The following is a 14,150-nucleotide window of genomic DNA, read 5'->3' as shown; positions in this document are numbered from 1 at the left end:
GCTGGACTAGGGGCCCATTTTGCCCAGCTTCTGGGACCTGGGTGCTCCCGGGTACAGGAGCCTCCCCTGGGGCTTAGCAGGTTCAGGGAAAAGATCAAAGTCCATAATTAAATGTTCGTTCAGGGCAAGTTAAGTGCTCCAAAGTTTGGTGCTAAAAATATTGTATTTAGCATGCAAATTATGCCCTGACAGCTCCCCGGAGCCTGAGCCCGTGGGAGCCGGCACCTTGTTTGTCATCATCGCTGTTATTCTCAAGGTAGTAAGAATATTCCTCCTTTGCCAGGTTGATTTATATTTCATTTCTTAAAGCCAAATTTCTGTTTTCAGGGCAATGCCAATTTGTGGCCCCAGAGAGCTTGGAGCTGTGGCTGATCTGGAGGCCAAGAGGAGGGGGACCACCTAGGTCATGTCACACAGGCCCTCCCTGCCTCCCCAACCTGCTGCAGAGGAAGGGAGTCCTGATGTGAGCCAGAAGTCAGGGCAAGGGGCTGACACAGACACGGACACAGCCGGCAGCTCAAAGGGCACCTTTTCCACGGAGCCTTTTCTCTGCGTGGTGGGTCATAAGAGCTGAGGTCCTTCAGAGGTGCCAGGACCTGGAGAGGAGGAGGTGGGAAGTGGGGACAGCCTGGCTTTCCTACAGGAGGGATCAGGGGAGCCCTGGGTGTGCTCTGGGATTCCCACTGGGAACTTTGTCCCGTCCCATCTTGGTTGACAGTTGAGGCTCAGGGCCAGCCAGCAGCAGGGCTGAGAGCATTCAGGTCTCCTGGGCTCAAGGGACGGGGAAGGGGAAAACACAGGCGCACATATCCTCTCCCCAGTCCTCCTGGAGCACCTCCTTTCCCCCCCACACCCCCCCCCCGGCGTCCACCCTGGTGGCTGTGGCCAGGGTCATCCCTTTGTGGGAGGGGGCTGCGGAAGGCTCCCCCAACTCTGATCCCAGCACAGACACCTGCTGCGGAGGACAAAGTTCGGTACCGGTTCCCTTCCACCCGAGGGGCCTCGCATATGACTCTTGTCAAAGTTTTATTAGTTTGGAGCATGTGTAGTGATGTTACAGAGTCTGGGACCCAGGGCCCCGCCCACAAACTGCAACCTCCCTCCTCCCTCAGGGCAGGGCCAGCCCAGGCTAAGTGGTATTCAGCAGCCCCCTCACCATGGGCTCCTCTAAGGCGGAGAAAGTGGAAGGGGAAGGGGGCAGGAGAGAGGAGAGGCAAAAGGCAAAGGAGAGTGGTTTTGCGGCAGAGTGTGGCAGGAGGCAGTCCCCCAGAGAACCAACATCCACCCCGGACCCCGGATGCGGCCACAAGCCCACCTTCCCTGCCCTCTCACAGGTTGGCCCAACAGTTGCTAGAGAAGGGATGCACCGAGTCAGTTAGGAGGCAGCAGCATGGGCTTGGGGGACGTTCCGCTCCCCGCAGACCTTCCTGGGGCCTTTCAAGCCCAGGGTTCCTGCCCTCAGCAGGTGTGGAAATCACATGGGTTGCTGGAGGCACAGTGGGGTGGGTGGGGTGGGGTGGGAGCCACTGCTGTGGAAACAGAGGCTCCCACCGGGCAGGAAAGGGAGTGAATGAAGATTTTTGGCTTGGGCTTCTCTGGGGCTCACCCTGTGGTCTGGTATTTACATGGGTCTCCCAGGACTGAGTTTCCTGGGGCCTTGGCAAGAGCTCTGGCTTCCCAGGCATGGGCCTTGTGGGGTGGGAACCGTCCATCCCTCCACACTGCCCGCTCCAGCACAGGCCTACGAAGACCAGGCCAAACCCCACAGAAAGCACAGCCTCTGAGCCCTGCCCCTGTTCCTGGTGACCCCAGAAGCCCAGAGAAAGGTCAGAGAAGGCGGCTGTGTCTTTGGTGCCAAGGGGAGAGGGCCTAGAGGTGGGAGGGGGGGCTCTATGAGCCGCCCCTGAGCCAGGGGTCCAGCCCTTGGGCTGGCACCGTGCCTGGCTCCCCAGCACTACCCTGGCGGAGTGAGGGTGTGCGAGCTCTGAGGGGCGTGGAGTCAAGCTAGAGCCTGCCGGGGACAAAGAGAAGGCCGAGTCCGCCCTGCACCACCCCCATCCACGGCTCCCAGGAACGGAGACCCGGCTGGCCTGGGCAGGGAGGCGGGAAGAGGGTCAGCAATGCAGGATCTTCATGAAGGCCTTGCGGAACTCAATGTTGAAGGTCGTGTAGATGATGGGGTTCACGGCACTGTTGACATAGCCCAGCCACGTGAAGGCGCTGTACAGGACGGGCGGGATGTTGCAATCACAGTGTATATTCAGGATGTGGGTGATGAAGAAGGGCAGCCAGCAGATGATGAACACGCCTGGGGGAGAGGGCGGCAGTCAGGCAGGGAGAGGCTGGGCTGGGAAGGCCCGCACAAAGACAGACCCCGGCCCAGGAGCCCTGCAGGGGAGGCAGGAGGAGGGGGCAGGGGAGGCAGGGGAGTCAGGGGAGGCAGGAGGAGTCTCAGCCTCAGATTCTAGAGCCGTCTCTGACACCCGTTTGCAATGAAGGCCACTTTCCTTCCCTCGGCCTCATTTTCCTCACGTGTCAAATGGGTATAATAACACCTACCCCACAGGGAAGGATAGTGGGCTTGAAGACAAATCCACGAGGTTAACATTCTGACACAAGTCAGTAGAGACGGAGATATGTACTCTACTTTCTGGTCATCTCTGAGAAACACATCTTCCTCAGCGACCGGAAGTGGAACATTTGGTCACTGCAGGTTGGGGATGCACCGTTTGGGCCCGAGGGACAAAAGGGAGAGCTAGATACCCATCTCACTTAGGCTCCTGGCATCCCTGTGAGGTGGACGGGAAACCGAGGCTCCCACAGGCCCTGTGATGTACACAAGGCCACCCCATTCATGAGGGATGAAGTCAAGACCCGCTGAGTTCCAGTCTATTGAGGTCTGTCCCACCAGTGGCCAGGCTCTCCCTATGCCTTCCCCAGCCCTTGGGGGGTACCTCTTCCTAATTGCTGCTTTGGGACGCTCTGACCTAGACTAACCTCCCTCCCGCCTGCTTTGTCCATCTGACTCAGGACCTCGTGCTCTGGCAGGACTCTCGGCATGGTGGCATCATGAGCCCAGAATGCCCCACAAGCACCCCGGGAGTCCCCAGGACTGAAGAGAGACCCCACGGACCAGAGCAGAGGGCACAGCTACAACCCTCCTCTGTCACCCCCAGCCGCATGATCAAGGCTCTGTCCCTTAACCTGCGGTGACCCTGTGCGTACGTTCATAAAAGCAGGGTAGTAACTCTGGTCCCACTCACGCCACAGGACTGGCCGGAGGTCAGAGGGGATGGTGGGTCTGGAAGGGTGCCCCGTGATAGCCTGGGTGCTGCAGGGAAGGCACAGTCACATTGGCCCCTCCTGTTCCCAACCAGCCACATCACATCACGTCCAGTCTTGTGTTTTGACTCGCCATCTGGGGTTTTCTAGGAAACTTTTATTTGAAAGCCTTGCCTGGCTGACAGAGCCATGCCCTCATTCAGATGGCTCCCCCCTCCAGCCCCCTTTCCTTGTTCACAGCTCTGGTCCCACAGGGTCTTGGTTGAGCTGAAGTGAATTGAATTTCCAGTTCCTCAACAATAGCAACATTACCCAAACCATACTGATAACACATCCCTGTGTATACTGCTTTGCACTTTACAAAATGCTTTCACCTTTGTGTACCATCTGACCACCACAACAGCCCCGAGAAGCAATCTCCTGCTGAGGGGACTCCAGAGAGAGATGGTGACTGGCCCAGGACCATGATGCTCTGGAGGTCACCATGGTTGACTGGCCAAGCTCACTGACTCTGAAGTCAGACTCCCTGAGTTTAAATCATAGGCCTTCCTTGGGCATGTTATATACCCACTCCAGACCTCAGTTTCCCCATGAGTAAAAGGAGCATAATTATAGAATCTACCTAACGGGGTACATCAGTGGGAGTGGCCTGCACCTGAGAAAGTGCTGGTCCCCTGGCCCGCCAGCCATGGTTAGGACGGGGATGGCAGGTAACAGGACCCATCCTGGTGGGCGGACCCATGGTGATGGTGATGGGTCCTTTCCTCGGTGATGGCTGGACAGAGCCGGGCTGCGGCCGTCGGCCAGCCTGACTCACCGAGAACAATGGCGAGCATCTGGGTGGCTTTCTTCTCCTTCTGCTGGGAGAGCTTCCTGCGGCTCATGGTCTTGAGAGAGGTCCGGGTTTTGCCATTGGGCATGGACTGGATCTCAAAGATCTTGGCAATCTTGGGGTGGTCTTTGGCATGCCCATTCTTCTCTGGTTTGGCGGGGCTGTCGGCCGTGCTGTGGAGGCCGTGGTGGGATGGGTCGGGGAGGGTCAGCTGGTGGTGGCTGGGCGGTATGGGGCTGTACCGGGTCCTCTCGGGGGGACTGGTGCTGGACAGCATCTCCATCTCTAGTTCCTGGGCTCGGCGGGCAGCCTCCTGCACAGGGGCAGAGAACTCTGGGTAAAGCCAGGCCAGTTCACAGGCATTAGCCACGCAGCCTCACCTGGTCCCACCCGGCCCTGCCCTCTCCTCCTTTAGAGACTCCCACAAACACCACAGGGTCACTCTGCCGAACACGGGGAGGTCGGGACGGTCTGGGCCCCAGGGCAGTCCCTGCCTGCGGGGTCATCCCCAGCACTTGGCCCCGAGCAATACTTATGCAGCCTCAATAACCCCACAACCATCTGTGAGGGCTTATTACCCCCAGCATTTCTCTCTTATTGACTGAGCAACACTTACTGAGTACCAGTGAGCGCCAGGCACCGAGCTGGCTGCTGGGAATACATTACTGGTTTGGCATCCAGTGCCTCCCTGCAGGAGCTCATGTTCTAACTGCATAGAGGGTACCCCTGTTCTTCCTGCTGGGCTGAATCGAGGGGCCACCAGGCAGACCTGAGACACCCCACCACATTCTCCTTGTAGACTGATCCCTGTGCCAAAGGGCTAATCCCAGGGCTCCCCCCAGTCTTTCCTGCCAAGCTGACCTGGCGGCCTTGGTGGGGATCCACTTATGGCCTCCCAGGTTCCCCAGACCGTGGAGTGTCAGCTTGAACTTCTCAAATGCAGCTTTGCTCTGCACCCGGTGGCGGGGGGGGGAGGGGGGGTGGTGGTGGTGGGGGGGTGGTGGTGGTGATAAAACTCAGCTGCTGCCCCCGTCCCAGTCCTGAATGCCCGTTTGGCACCCATCTCATAAAGGGAGTCCTACCCTTGCCGTGCAAGTGAACAGTGGGGACCCCGCTTCCTGTGGACACCTGACCTGAACTTCGTGTGCGGCTCTGGGTGGGTTCCCTGGCCCAGCTGGGGCTGCGGCACCTGCTGCTGGGACCCTGCTGCTACTTCCTCTGGGCAGAGCCTGGGGTCTGCTGTGCTTCCACGTCTCCAGGCTCTACTTTCGGGCTGCACTGCCCCACCAGCCCCAAGGCTGCTCTGCTCGCTCCCCTACTCACCCCCTCCACGCCCAGCCTCCAGCCCCAGAACCTGCCTGTAGTAAGGAAGCACATGCAAGAGGGAAGAGCAGCAGAGGCGTGGACTTCGGAGTCATGTGGGTTTGGGCTCAAATATGCGCTATCTCACTGTTTCGCCTCGGGTGAGTTACCTACCCTCTCTGAGCCTCTGTTTCCTCTTCCATAAAGTTAAAATCAATAAGCTCAATAAGACTTACCTCTCAGGGTCGCTGTGAGGATTTGATGAGACAGTAGGAACACGGTGGGTGTTCAGTGAATGGTAACATCCACTCTTCTTATTTGAATTATGTTATTACGGCCAAGTCCTCTCTCCCAACCATTTTCTTGCGCTAGGGGTGCCTATCTGTGCCTTGCAGAATCGAGCCGTCTTGCTGCATGCCTGCTTGTGAGGTGTGCATGGTGAGTCTGGCCTCAGAGGCAAAGTGGGGGAGCCTGGGATGTGCGCTGCCGGTGGGGTTTCTGAGAATCACGGCAGCTGGGTTTCCCTAGGGGCGGAAGGACCTGGCTCTGGTCCCTGACCTGAGCACTTACCACTCTCCTCCTGTTCACTGGGAAACTCCCATTGGACTTGATGATAACGGTGCAGAGTTTCATATCCTCGGGGTGAGTGCAGGTGCCCTGTGGAGTGAGCCAGTACACTGGTCATGACGGGCAGGCAGCTGGGGACAGACACCCAATGTGGGGTGGTCAGGCTGGGCACCGGGGCTCAGAGAAGGGCAGAGGAGGAGTTGGTCCTGTGAGGGGAAAAGGTGGGCAGGACGAGGGACAAACGGGCCCTGACTTTAATGGGGTACCTGTTAAGGGTCTGGCACATGCTAGACATATTCATATCCCTCTCACATTGAATCCTCAAGACCACGCTGAGAGGCTGGCATTATGATTCCCATTTAACAGATGAGGAAACCGAGGCTCAGAGAAGTTAAGCAACCTGCCCAAGGCACTCAGCAAAAAAGGTGGCAGTGCCAGGCCTTGAACCTGATGTGTCTAACCCCAAGATCCTTGTTCCTTCCAGGCCCACATACTGTCTTCCCATACAGGGAGGGCTGAGCAGAGGGGAGAATTCACAAGACGTAAGGGGGAGGCAATGGAAGCAAGGTGGAGGAGAGGAGGAGGAAAGAGCGGGGAGGAAGGAGGAGGTGCACACAGAGGGGAGCACAGGGAGCATGGAAGGTAAAGGGGAGGGAGGGAAGCACAGAGGGAGGAAAGGCAGAGAGAGGGGCCACAGCAAGGAAGGACAAGTGATGGGAAAGGAAGGAGAGGAGAGGGTGCACTCAGACAAGGATCTCCAAGCAAAGCCTTCTCCCAGATGGTGTCCACCGCCTGCCCTGCCTCCATCCGGCTCCTGGAGATTCGGTCATCCCACGGAGGTCCATGCCTTCAGACTGTGCCCTGCCCAGGTCCAGGTCCGTGGAGCCCCCTCCAGCCTAAGCCCCGCCCCACTGCACTGCCCTGGGCCTCCACCTGCGCCTGGGCAGGCTCCCTTGATAATGGTGAGGTGTGGGCGTTGGAGGGGGTGGGGGATCTGGGGACCTTGAGCGGGGCCTTCAGGTTGGCCCTAAAAGCCCGGCTGCTGCGCTTCGTGTTGACCCGTTTGCGGCGCCTGCGGAGGACGATGTAGATCTTGATGTAGACCAGCAGGGTGACGATGAAGGGCACGTAGAAGGAGACGATGGAGGAGTACACCACGAACGCGGGGTTGGCGATTATGCACTCGTTCTGGTCTGGGGGGGGAAGGAGAGCCCAGAGGGGACGTCAGCATCCCACGGGGCCACAGCGCCACAAGAGACCTTTCCCTCCTCCGCCAGACTCCAGCAGCGAGGTCACAGAGAGTACGCCTAGGTGTCTAAGGCCACCCGGAAATGCTAGATGTAAATGAACATGCACCGTAAACCAGAGATTTCAAATCACAACTGTGAGCAAAAAGCTAAGCTCTCATGGACTACTTCTGAGTTTTCCCATTAACGTTCCCTCCTTATTTCATTATTAGTTTTATTGCCCGTGAACACATGAGTGGGGCCAGTGTACTTGGAAAAAATAACAGAAGGAAATTATTGTCAAAGAGTAAACCCTTATTTTAACCCTTGCTGTATACATGGGGGCGGTCTACCACCTTTCAATTTTAGGGACAAGGTGACTTGGTCCTATTTGCTCAACCCTGTGTTCTGATGTGTTTCCAAGTTCCCTTCCTGGTCTAGAAGATGTCTGACTTCTATCTCAGGGCCTTTCCAGATTGATCTGAGCATATGCTCAGGGAATAAGCCTATTCCCCACGTCTTGGAATTCCTACAAGAGGTACTTTGCAAGGCTTCTTGGTGTCCTGCCCTGTAAGGGTCTCCAGAGGTGCACCTGCCTCACTGGAGCCTGCCTGATGAGAGAAAGCTCTCTGCCCACGCCGGCAGGCAGGCAGGCCAACACCTATTTCCTCTACGTCAGACACACAGGACAGGTGCAGTGGGCTAGCTTCTATTATTTCTACCTCTCCTGCTCCAGAGGACTCAGGTCTGTGCAGAGCTGGGCCAGCTTGGACTGCAGCCTCATTACCACAAACAGCATCACCGTGGGGTGGGGATGGGACCCCGTAGTCACCCCCTATGTGTGCACATGCACGCGCACACACACACACACACGCAAACACATGCAGTTGGTGGGGCTGTCTGGCCTGTTTCGGTTAAATAAACAAAGTTGAAAATGGCCAGACATCCTCCTGAATCATTACCCCCACTCCTCACGCAACCCCATTATGCCTCAAGCTACTGTTCCCCTCTGGCCCATCCAGGCACAACTGAGAGTCAGGCTTGGCCAGGGAGACCCAGCTTGGTCTCAGCCTAGGCTGGCAAACAGGTCATCCCCCTAAGTCTGCGCCAGGGGCTCAGCTCTCTCGGGGTCCCGTGTAGCAAAGGGGGGCAGCGGAACCCCAGGCAGACAGAGACAGGACTCACCTGTGTTGTTGAGTCCGAAGAGCAGTGGGCAGGAGATGGTAAAGGACAGGACCCAGACGATGGCGATCATGACAGTGACTCGGCGCTTGGAGCTGTAGCGGGTGTTGTAGAGCATGGGCATGGCCACGGCTGTGTACCTGCAAGGTCACGGGGCAGGGGACCCTGAGTCTGGGGTGCAGGCCCAGGAACTCATTCCACAGCAGGCACACACCAGAGACACCCCACACCTTGGGGAGTTCCAGTTGTCTGAAATTCTCTGAAGGCTGCCTGTCTACCCTAAATCACTCCTTTCTCCTGCCCCAGCTCAGACAGCAAGGGTAGTTGGTGATACTTTGGTGACTGACCGGCTACCATGTAATCCTGGGCCATATCTATTACTCCAGTGTCCCTACTTGGATTTTAAGGTTTTTGAGGGACCAGGGTCTGGGTCTTTGCACCTTTGAAACTGCACCCATGCTGTGCTCACAGAAAGTGGAAGCGTTTGTTGACGGATTGGTAGCCAGGCTCCTCGGAGAAAGAATTCAGCCCCATTCAGCAGAAAATAATAATGGTGGAAATCATTCACCTCCTTGACCCAGCACTTCTCATATAGTAGCTCATTTCATCTTCCAAGAATCCTGCCAGGGGAGCCCAGCCAGGGGAGCCCACGTGGCCTGCGTGTGCAAATCAGTGAAAGGCTCCAAGGGTATAGTTTAACAAAGTGAGCACAACCCGGACCCCCTTGGCCGTGTGCCTGCCCTGTGCTGGACAGGAAATGCACAACCGGACACTGTGGCCCCCCGTGGACAGGGGTCATCATCCTTGATTTCTAGATGAGGTAGGGTTCTGAGAATGTGCACATTCTGCCCAAGGTCACTTAAGTAGGAAGTGATAGACCTAGGGCTGCCGTCAACATTGGGAACTTTCTCCTCTTTACCAGTCTCTGCTGGGTATCCTTGGTAGCATCTCCATCTGTACCATGGCCTCTCATGAGGTGGTCTGGACTCTCCCAGCCAGATCCACGTGCACCTATATGCATGTGCACGTACACATGTGCACACACACATGGACTCACAGGCACACAGCCTGCCTCTTCAGCCCGAAAGGCCAATGGCTTGGGTCCCCTCTCCCACCTTGGCTGGGCTCACCTGTCGATGCTGATGGCACATAGGTTCAGGATGCTTGCTGTGCACATCATGACGTCCAGAGTGACAAAGATGTCACAGTGAATCCTGCTGAATTTCCACTCGCCCACCACCTGGGGACAAAGCACCATAAGGGGGGACGGAAGAGGGACGATGAGCTCAGGCCGCATAGTTTGGCTCTGCTGGGGCAGACTGGGCCACAGGCCCAGAGGGCAGCTGTGGGGTCTTGCGGGTCTCCAGTTGGGGCCCGGGAGAGAAGTGGGGCAGCAAAGGGAAGCTGTGCCCCTGGCTGTCTGAGGCACTTGTCCCTGCTCCCCTCCCCTGCTAGACACATAGGGCCATTTTGTGCCAAAAACCGGACAGGAAGAATGATGACCAATTTACACCTCGTGCCTCAACTTTGAGCCTTCGTCTGTAAAACATCTGTGTGATCTACCTGCATCCCATTCTGCCAATGGAGAAACTGAGCCTCAGAAATGGGCAGTGACTTGCCCAAGGCCATTCCGCTCAGCTTCTGATCCTGCCCTGATCCTAGGTTTCTGGGGGAGCCAGGCAGCTCCTTCGGGACCAGCATGGTGTGTGGCCCAGTCGGGGCCCAGCGAGTGTCCGTTAAGGACAACGGTGAGGACCATGGCTCTGAGACAAAGAAGACAGTTCTGCTCTTTGTCGCACCTGGAGAATTCAGGACGGAAAACCTGGGCTCAAGCTCTGGAAACACCAGGAGGGGGTGGGGAGGGGCGGCTGTACCCATACATCCTTGTATGATGGAACTGAGGAGGCCCGCTCCTGCACCCCTCTCCCCCTTACACACACAGACACACACGCACACACGCTCACTTTCCCGTACGCCCATGCACATCCATACCACCCATTTAAACACACAGGCACACACACTCACGCAGCGAGCTGGCCCAGGCAAATTTGGAAGTGTGGAACACCCTGACCCTGACCCTGAGACACATCCTAGGCCTCTACCAATAGGAGAAAAAGGAGCAGGAAAGCCCCCCTCCCAGGGCCTGGGGCAGGGCAGTTCCCATCCTTCTGTCACAGCACTGTCAGTCGTCAGGCTAATTGGAACATGCTCATTCCCAGTGCTGCCTCTTTTTTCTGCTCTCAGGCGTGAAACCAAATGCTGGCACCTAAGCTCGGTGACAGGAACTATAGCCACTGATGTTGGACGTGAAGAAACAGCAGCTGGTCCCAGAAGACAGGAAGGAAGCTGCCTTCTCTAGGCTCACGTGAGCCCACATCACAGCACAGGACTCCCCAAGATGGCAGGTCAGGTCTGGATTGGGGGGTGAGGAGCTCCGGGTATAAATAGAGTCTACCTGTAGGGCACTGCTAGGAGGGTGCCAGACCCGCCTGGTCCACCCTCCACCTTGAGCCCCCCCCCCCCCACCGCAGACGAGTACTTCAGAGCTGTTTCTATGTCCCTAGGGATCCGGGTCTGAGCTGCCAGGGCCCTCTTCCTCTCCCTCCTTCCCTCTCCCCTGCCTTCCATCTTTCCTACAGACACTTATGAGCAACTTACTATGGGCCAGACTCTGTCCTAGACTCTGGGGTACAGTGGTAAACAGTATTGGCATAGTCCTTGCCTTTAGGGAGCTCTCAATTCCTACCCCTAAAGGCCTGTCTGGAGCACAGAAGAAGGGAGGGCTTTCCTCCACAGGCCTGGGGGCAGCTGACTCAAAGACTCGAGAGAAATTTTTGGCAGCCATGTACATTGACGGGGGGTGCCTGGGTGGCTCAGTCGGTTGGGCGTCCAACTTCAGCTCAGGTCATGATCTCACAGCTCGTGAGTTCGAGCCCCATGTGGAGCTCTGTGCTGACAGCTCAGAGCCTGGAGCCTGCTTCTGCTTCTGCTTCTGTGTCTCCCTCTTTCTCTGCCCCTAACCCACTAGCATTCTGTCTCTGTCTCTCTCAAAAATAAATAAACATTAAAAAAAAATAAAAAAAAAAAAGAGTAAAGCACATCCAATCCAATCTAGCATGCTAGACACGTGCTGACATGGCAGGCTGTGAGAGGCACTAGTATTGCTGGGAAGGGAACAGGGTGGAAAATTCTGGACAACAAGAGCATCTCTTAGAAAGGAAAGAGTATATGGGCTGCAAGAACACTCTGACAGGATGTTGGGATAGGCTGAGACTCCCCTCGGGACAGTCTCTCAGGACAAAAAATGGCTGGGACAATAACCTGTAAGTCGAGCTCACTGTCCAGCTCTTGTTTTAAAGGGAAATAATGAGAAAGTTAGAGCACTACCCTCCATGATACTGTTCTCCACCCTGCCCCCCAAACCACTGCGCTTCCCCCTTAAAATAACGGTGAACTGGTTATGTTGAAAGTATCTGTTCACAGGACTTACAGATTCTCAGAAACCCCCAGTACAGCCTGTGTACAGATGTGGCTCTATCCTAGAGTGTCGGGGGAGAGGCTGCAGATCTGGAAGCCCAGAAGCCTTGCGTGGAGCCGCGGGCAGAGCATGCTTCACTGTGGGTAGAGGGCGCCTTGCTGCCTGGGCACGGGGAGGGCCCTCGCTATGAGGACAGGTGCTGGATGGCTACCACCGTCACGTTCGTCTTCAGCGCCACTGTCACAGCTGATTTCTACATCTTGCTCACTACAGTGTGCGGTACCAATCTGAGCCCTTTGCATATATTAACTAACTCATTAGATGCTAAAGCAATGCCACGAGGTAGATACTGTGATTATCTCCTTTATATGGATAAAGAAAGTGAGGCACAGAGAGGTTCTTTGCTCTGCCACTCGCCCCTCATTCTCCCCTGATGGTCTGAGGCCTGGGACCCTCCTTTGAGAGGAAGCAGGAAGGGAAGAGGCCTTAGGATTGAGAAGGGTTCCTCAGGGAGAGGCCCTCAGACAAGACGTGCTTGGACAGACTCACGGACGTGTGAGTCGTGGAGGAAGTGGACCCCTGGCCTGTGGCACCTGTAGATTTCATGTTATTTTGCTTGTTTCCTTCGGGGTTTTTCCTTCACATTCATTTTGGACGTCCCAGCCTGTTGGGGCTGTGCTACAGAAAACCAGGGGTGTGTGATCCTGTGAGCATGATGAGGAAGCCCAGGGAGCCCCCGGGTGCGGAGACCAGGAGAGGGGCCACGCTGGGCCAGCCTCCTCTCCCCCACCTCAGCTCCCTCTTCTGGGTGTCGCCTCGGCTCAAGCCTACAAAATGGCATGTTTTCCTTTAAAAGTGGAAGCCCTACCCTCCCAGCCAGGGACTTGCCTCCATAGCACAGGTGTATCCCCCCTATCTTGCCCAGGACGGGAAGGTAAGTGCCCAATGATCGCAGTGACCTTAGTGTTGGCTCTTTCCTGACTGGCTGGTCACTTCCCAGACTCCACCCCAGAATCCTAGGGCAGGATCCAGGACGCAAGACCCTAGACCCTCCCACATCTGCCTGTTGGAAGTGGCTCCCCGGTTACTCCCCTTGCTGTGCGATCTGAGGACAGACAGCTTCTCAAAGCTTCTGTTTCCTCTTCTGTAAACTGAGAAGAAAAGTATCAACTCCCAGGATTAGCATGACTGTTTGCTGAGTCTGTGTCTGCGAAATGCCTGGCGAGGTGCCTGGACCACGGCAGGGGCCGCCCACTCTCTATTCGGAAGTGCAGAGCTGGGCCCCATCCTGGGCCGAGCCCTGGGTGACCATGTGGTCCTTCCCGAGCCAAGGGGCTGTGGCCCAGCCCACAGCGGACCCTGCCTGGAGGTCCCAGACATTGGTGCTAGACCGAACTGGGAAGAGGGGAGGCATAAGGAGCACACAGAGTAGCAGCTCCCACTTTCGAAGTGACAAGAAAGAATGGGAAGCTTCGGGTCTGGATGCATGAACATCTCCCTTCCTTGAGGATCTTCCTCCATCACTCCCATTTGCAGCATGATCTAACCAACCGACCTGGGGCCAAGCCGAGTTCCAGCTGGGACCTGCCAGCTGCACGATGCCGGAGAAGTCACCGAATTTCTCTGACCACCTGGCTCACCATCTGTGAGATGGTGGTAGTCGTGGGGTGACCTCGCAGGGCTGGCCTGAGGGCTACACGGGAAAACGCCAGGGATAGAGGACTCGACCCTTAGTAAGCACTCTCCAACTGGCAGTTGGGACTGTGAAAGAGGCATTAAGCCCGTTTCATAAGGGGAAAAACTGAGCCCGGAGTGGAAGGAGAGGCCAGGCCTGCTGAGAAGGCACCAGGCAATTCGTCGGGAAGTGCCTGGACTCCAGGCTCCGTGCAGCGGAGGGGAGGGCAGACCTACCTCCAGGTAGACAACCCAGGGCATGACGAGCGTGGCCACCAGGAGGTCGGCCACGGCGAGGCTGACGATCAGGTAGTTGGTGGTGGTCTGCAGCGCCTTCTCGCGGGACACGGCCATGCAGACCAGCACGTTGCCGAAGACGATGACGAAGATGAGCAAGGTGAGAAGCGTGGCGTAGTAGTTGTAGTGAGGCTTTCCGGTCCTTCCTTCGGACCCGTTGAAGGGCCGGCTCCAGTTCTGGCTCTCCAGATCATCATCGTACCAGGACAGGTTCAGTGGATCCATCGGGGCAACGGGGCCACTGGGTGGCCAGGCTCTGGCCAGGAAAAACGGACACGGCGGGTGAGCAGGAGGACCTCCCAGAGCGTGC

The 14,150-nt window shown here is 56.8% G+C and overlaps 1 protein-coding gene across 3 annotated transcripts in view; it reads right to left on the bottom strand.

The window, feature by feature from the left end:
• Positions 1–1,009: 1,009 nt before the first annotated feature.
• DRD2 (dopamine receptor D2) overlaps positions 1,010–14,150 on the bottom strand; it is a 65,381-nt gene continuing 52,240 nt past the window's right edge. Inside the window, exons 2-8 of one of the 3 annotated variants that reach the window (XM_086679081.1) lie at positions 13,781–14,096; positions 9,522–9,631; positions 8,395–8,531; positions 6,986–7,176; positions 5,975–6,073; positions 4,100–4,427; positions 1,010–2,308 (exon numbers count right to left, since the gene is read on the bottom strand). In XM_086679081.1, the coding sequence (XP_086535207.1) occupies positions 2,115–2,308; positions 4,100–4,427; positions 5,975–6,073; positions 6,986–7,176; positions 8,395–8,531; positions 9,522–9,631; positions 13,781–14,065 (1,344 nt within the window). In that variant the 5' untranslated portion in view covers positions 14,066–14,096 and the 3' untranslated portion in view covers positions 1,010–2,114. The remainder of the gene's footprint in view (positions 2,309–4,099; positions 4,428–5,974; positions 6,074–6,985; positions 7,177–8,394; positions 8,532–9,521; positions 9,632–13,780; positions 14,097–14,150) is intronic. The other 2 variants (XM_025927967.2, XM_025927966.2) reach the window with 2 other exon arrangements.

This window comes from Puma concolor, chromosome D1, assembly GCF_028749965.1.
Source record: "Puma concolor isolate L17-30 chromosome D1, mPumCon1.1.hap2, whole genome shotgun sequence".
NCBI lineage: Eukaryota > Metazoa > Chordata > Mammalia > Carnivora > Felidae > Puma > Puma concolor.
This window is presented reverse-complemented; position numbering and strand designations above follow the sequence as displayed.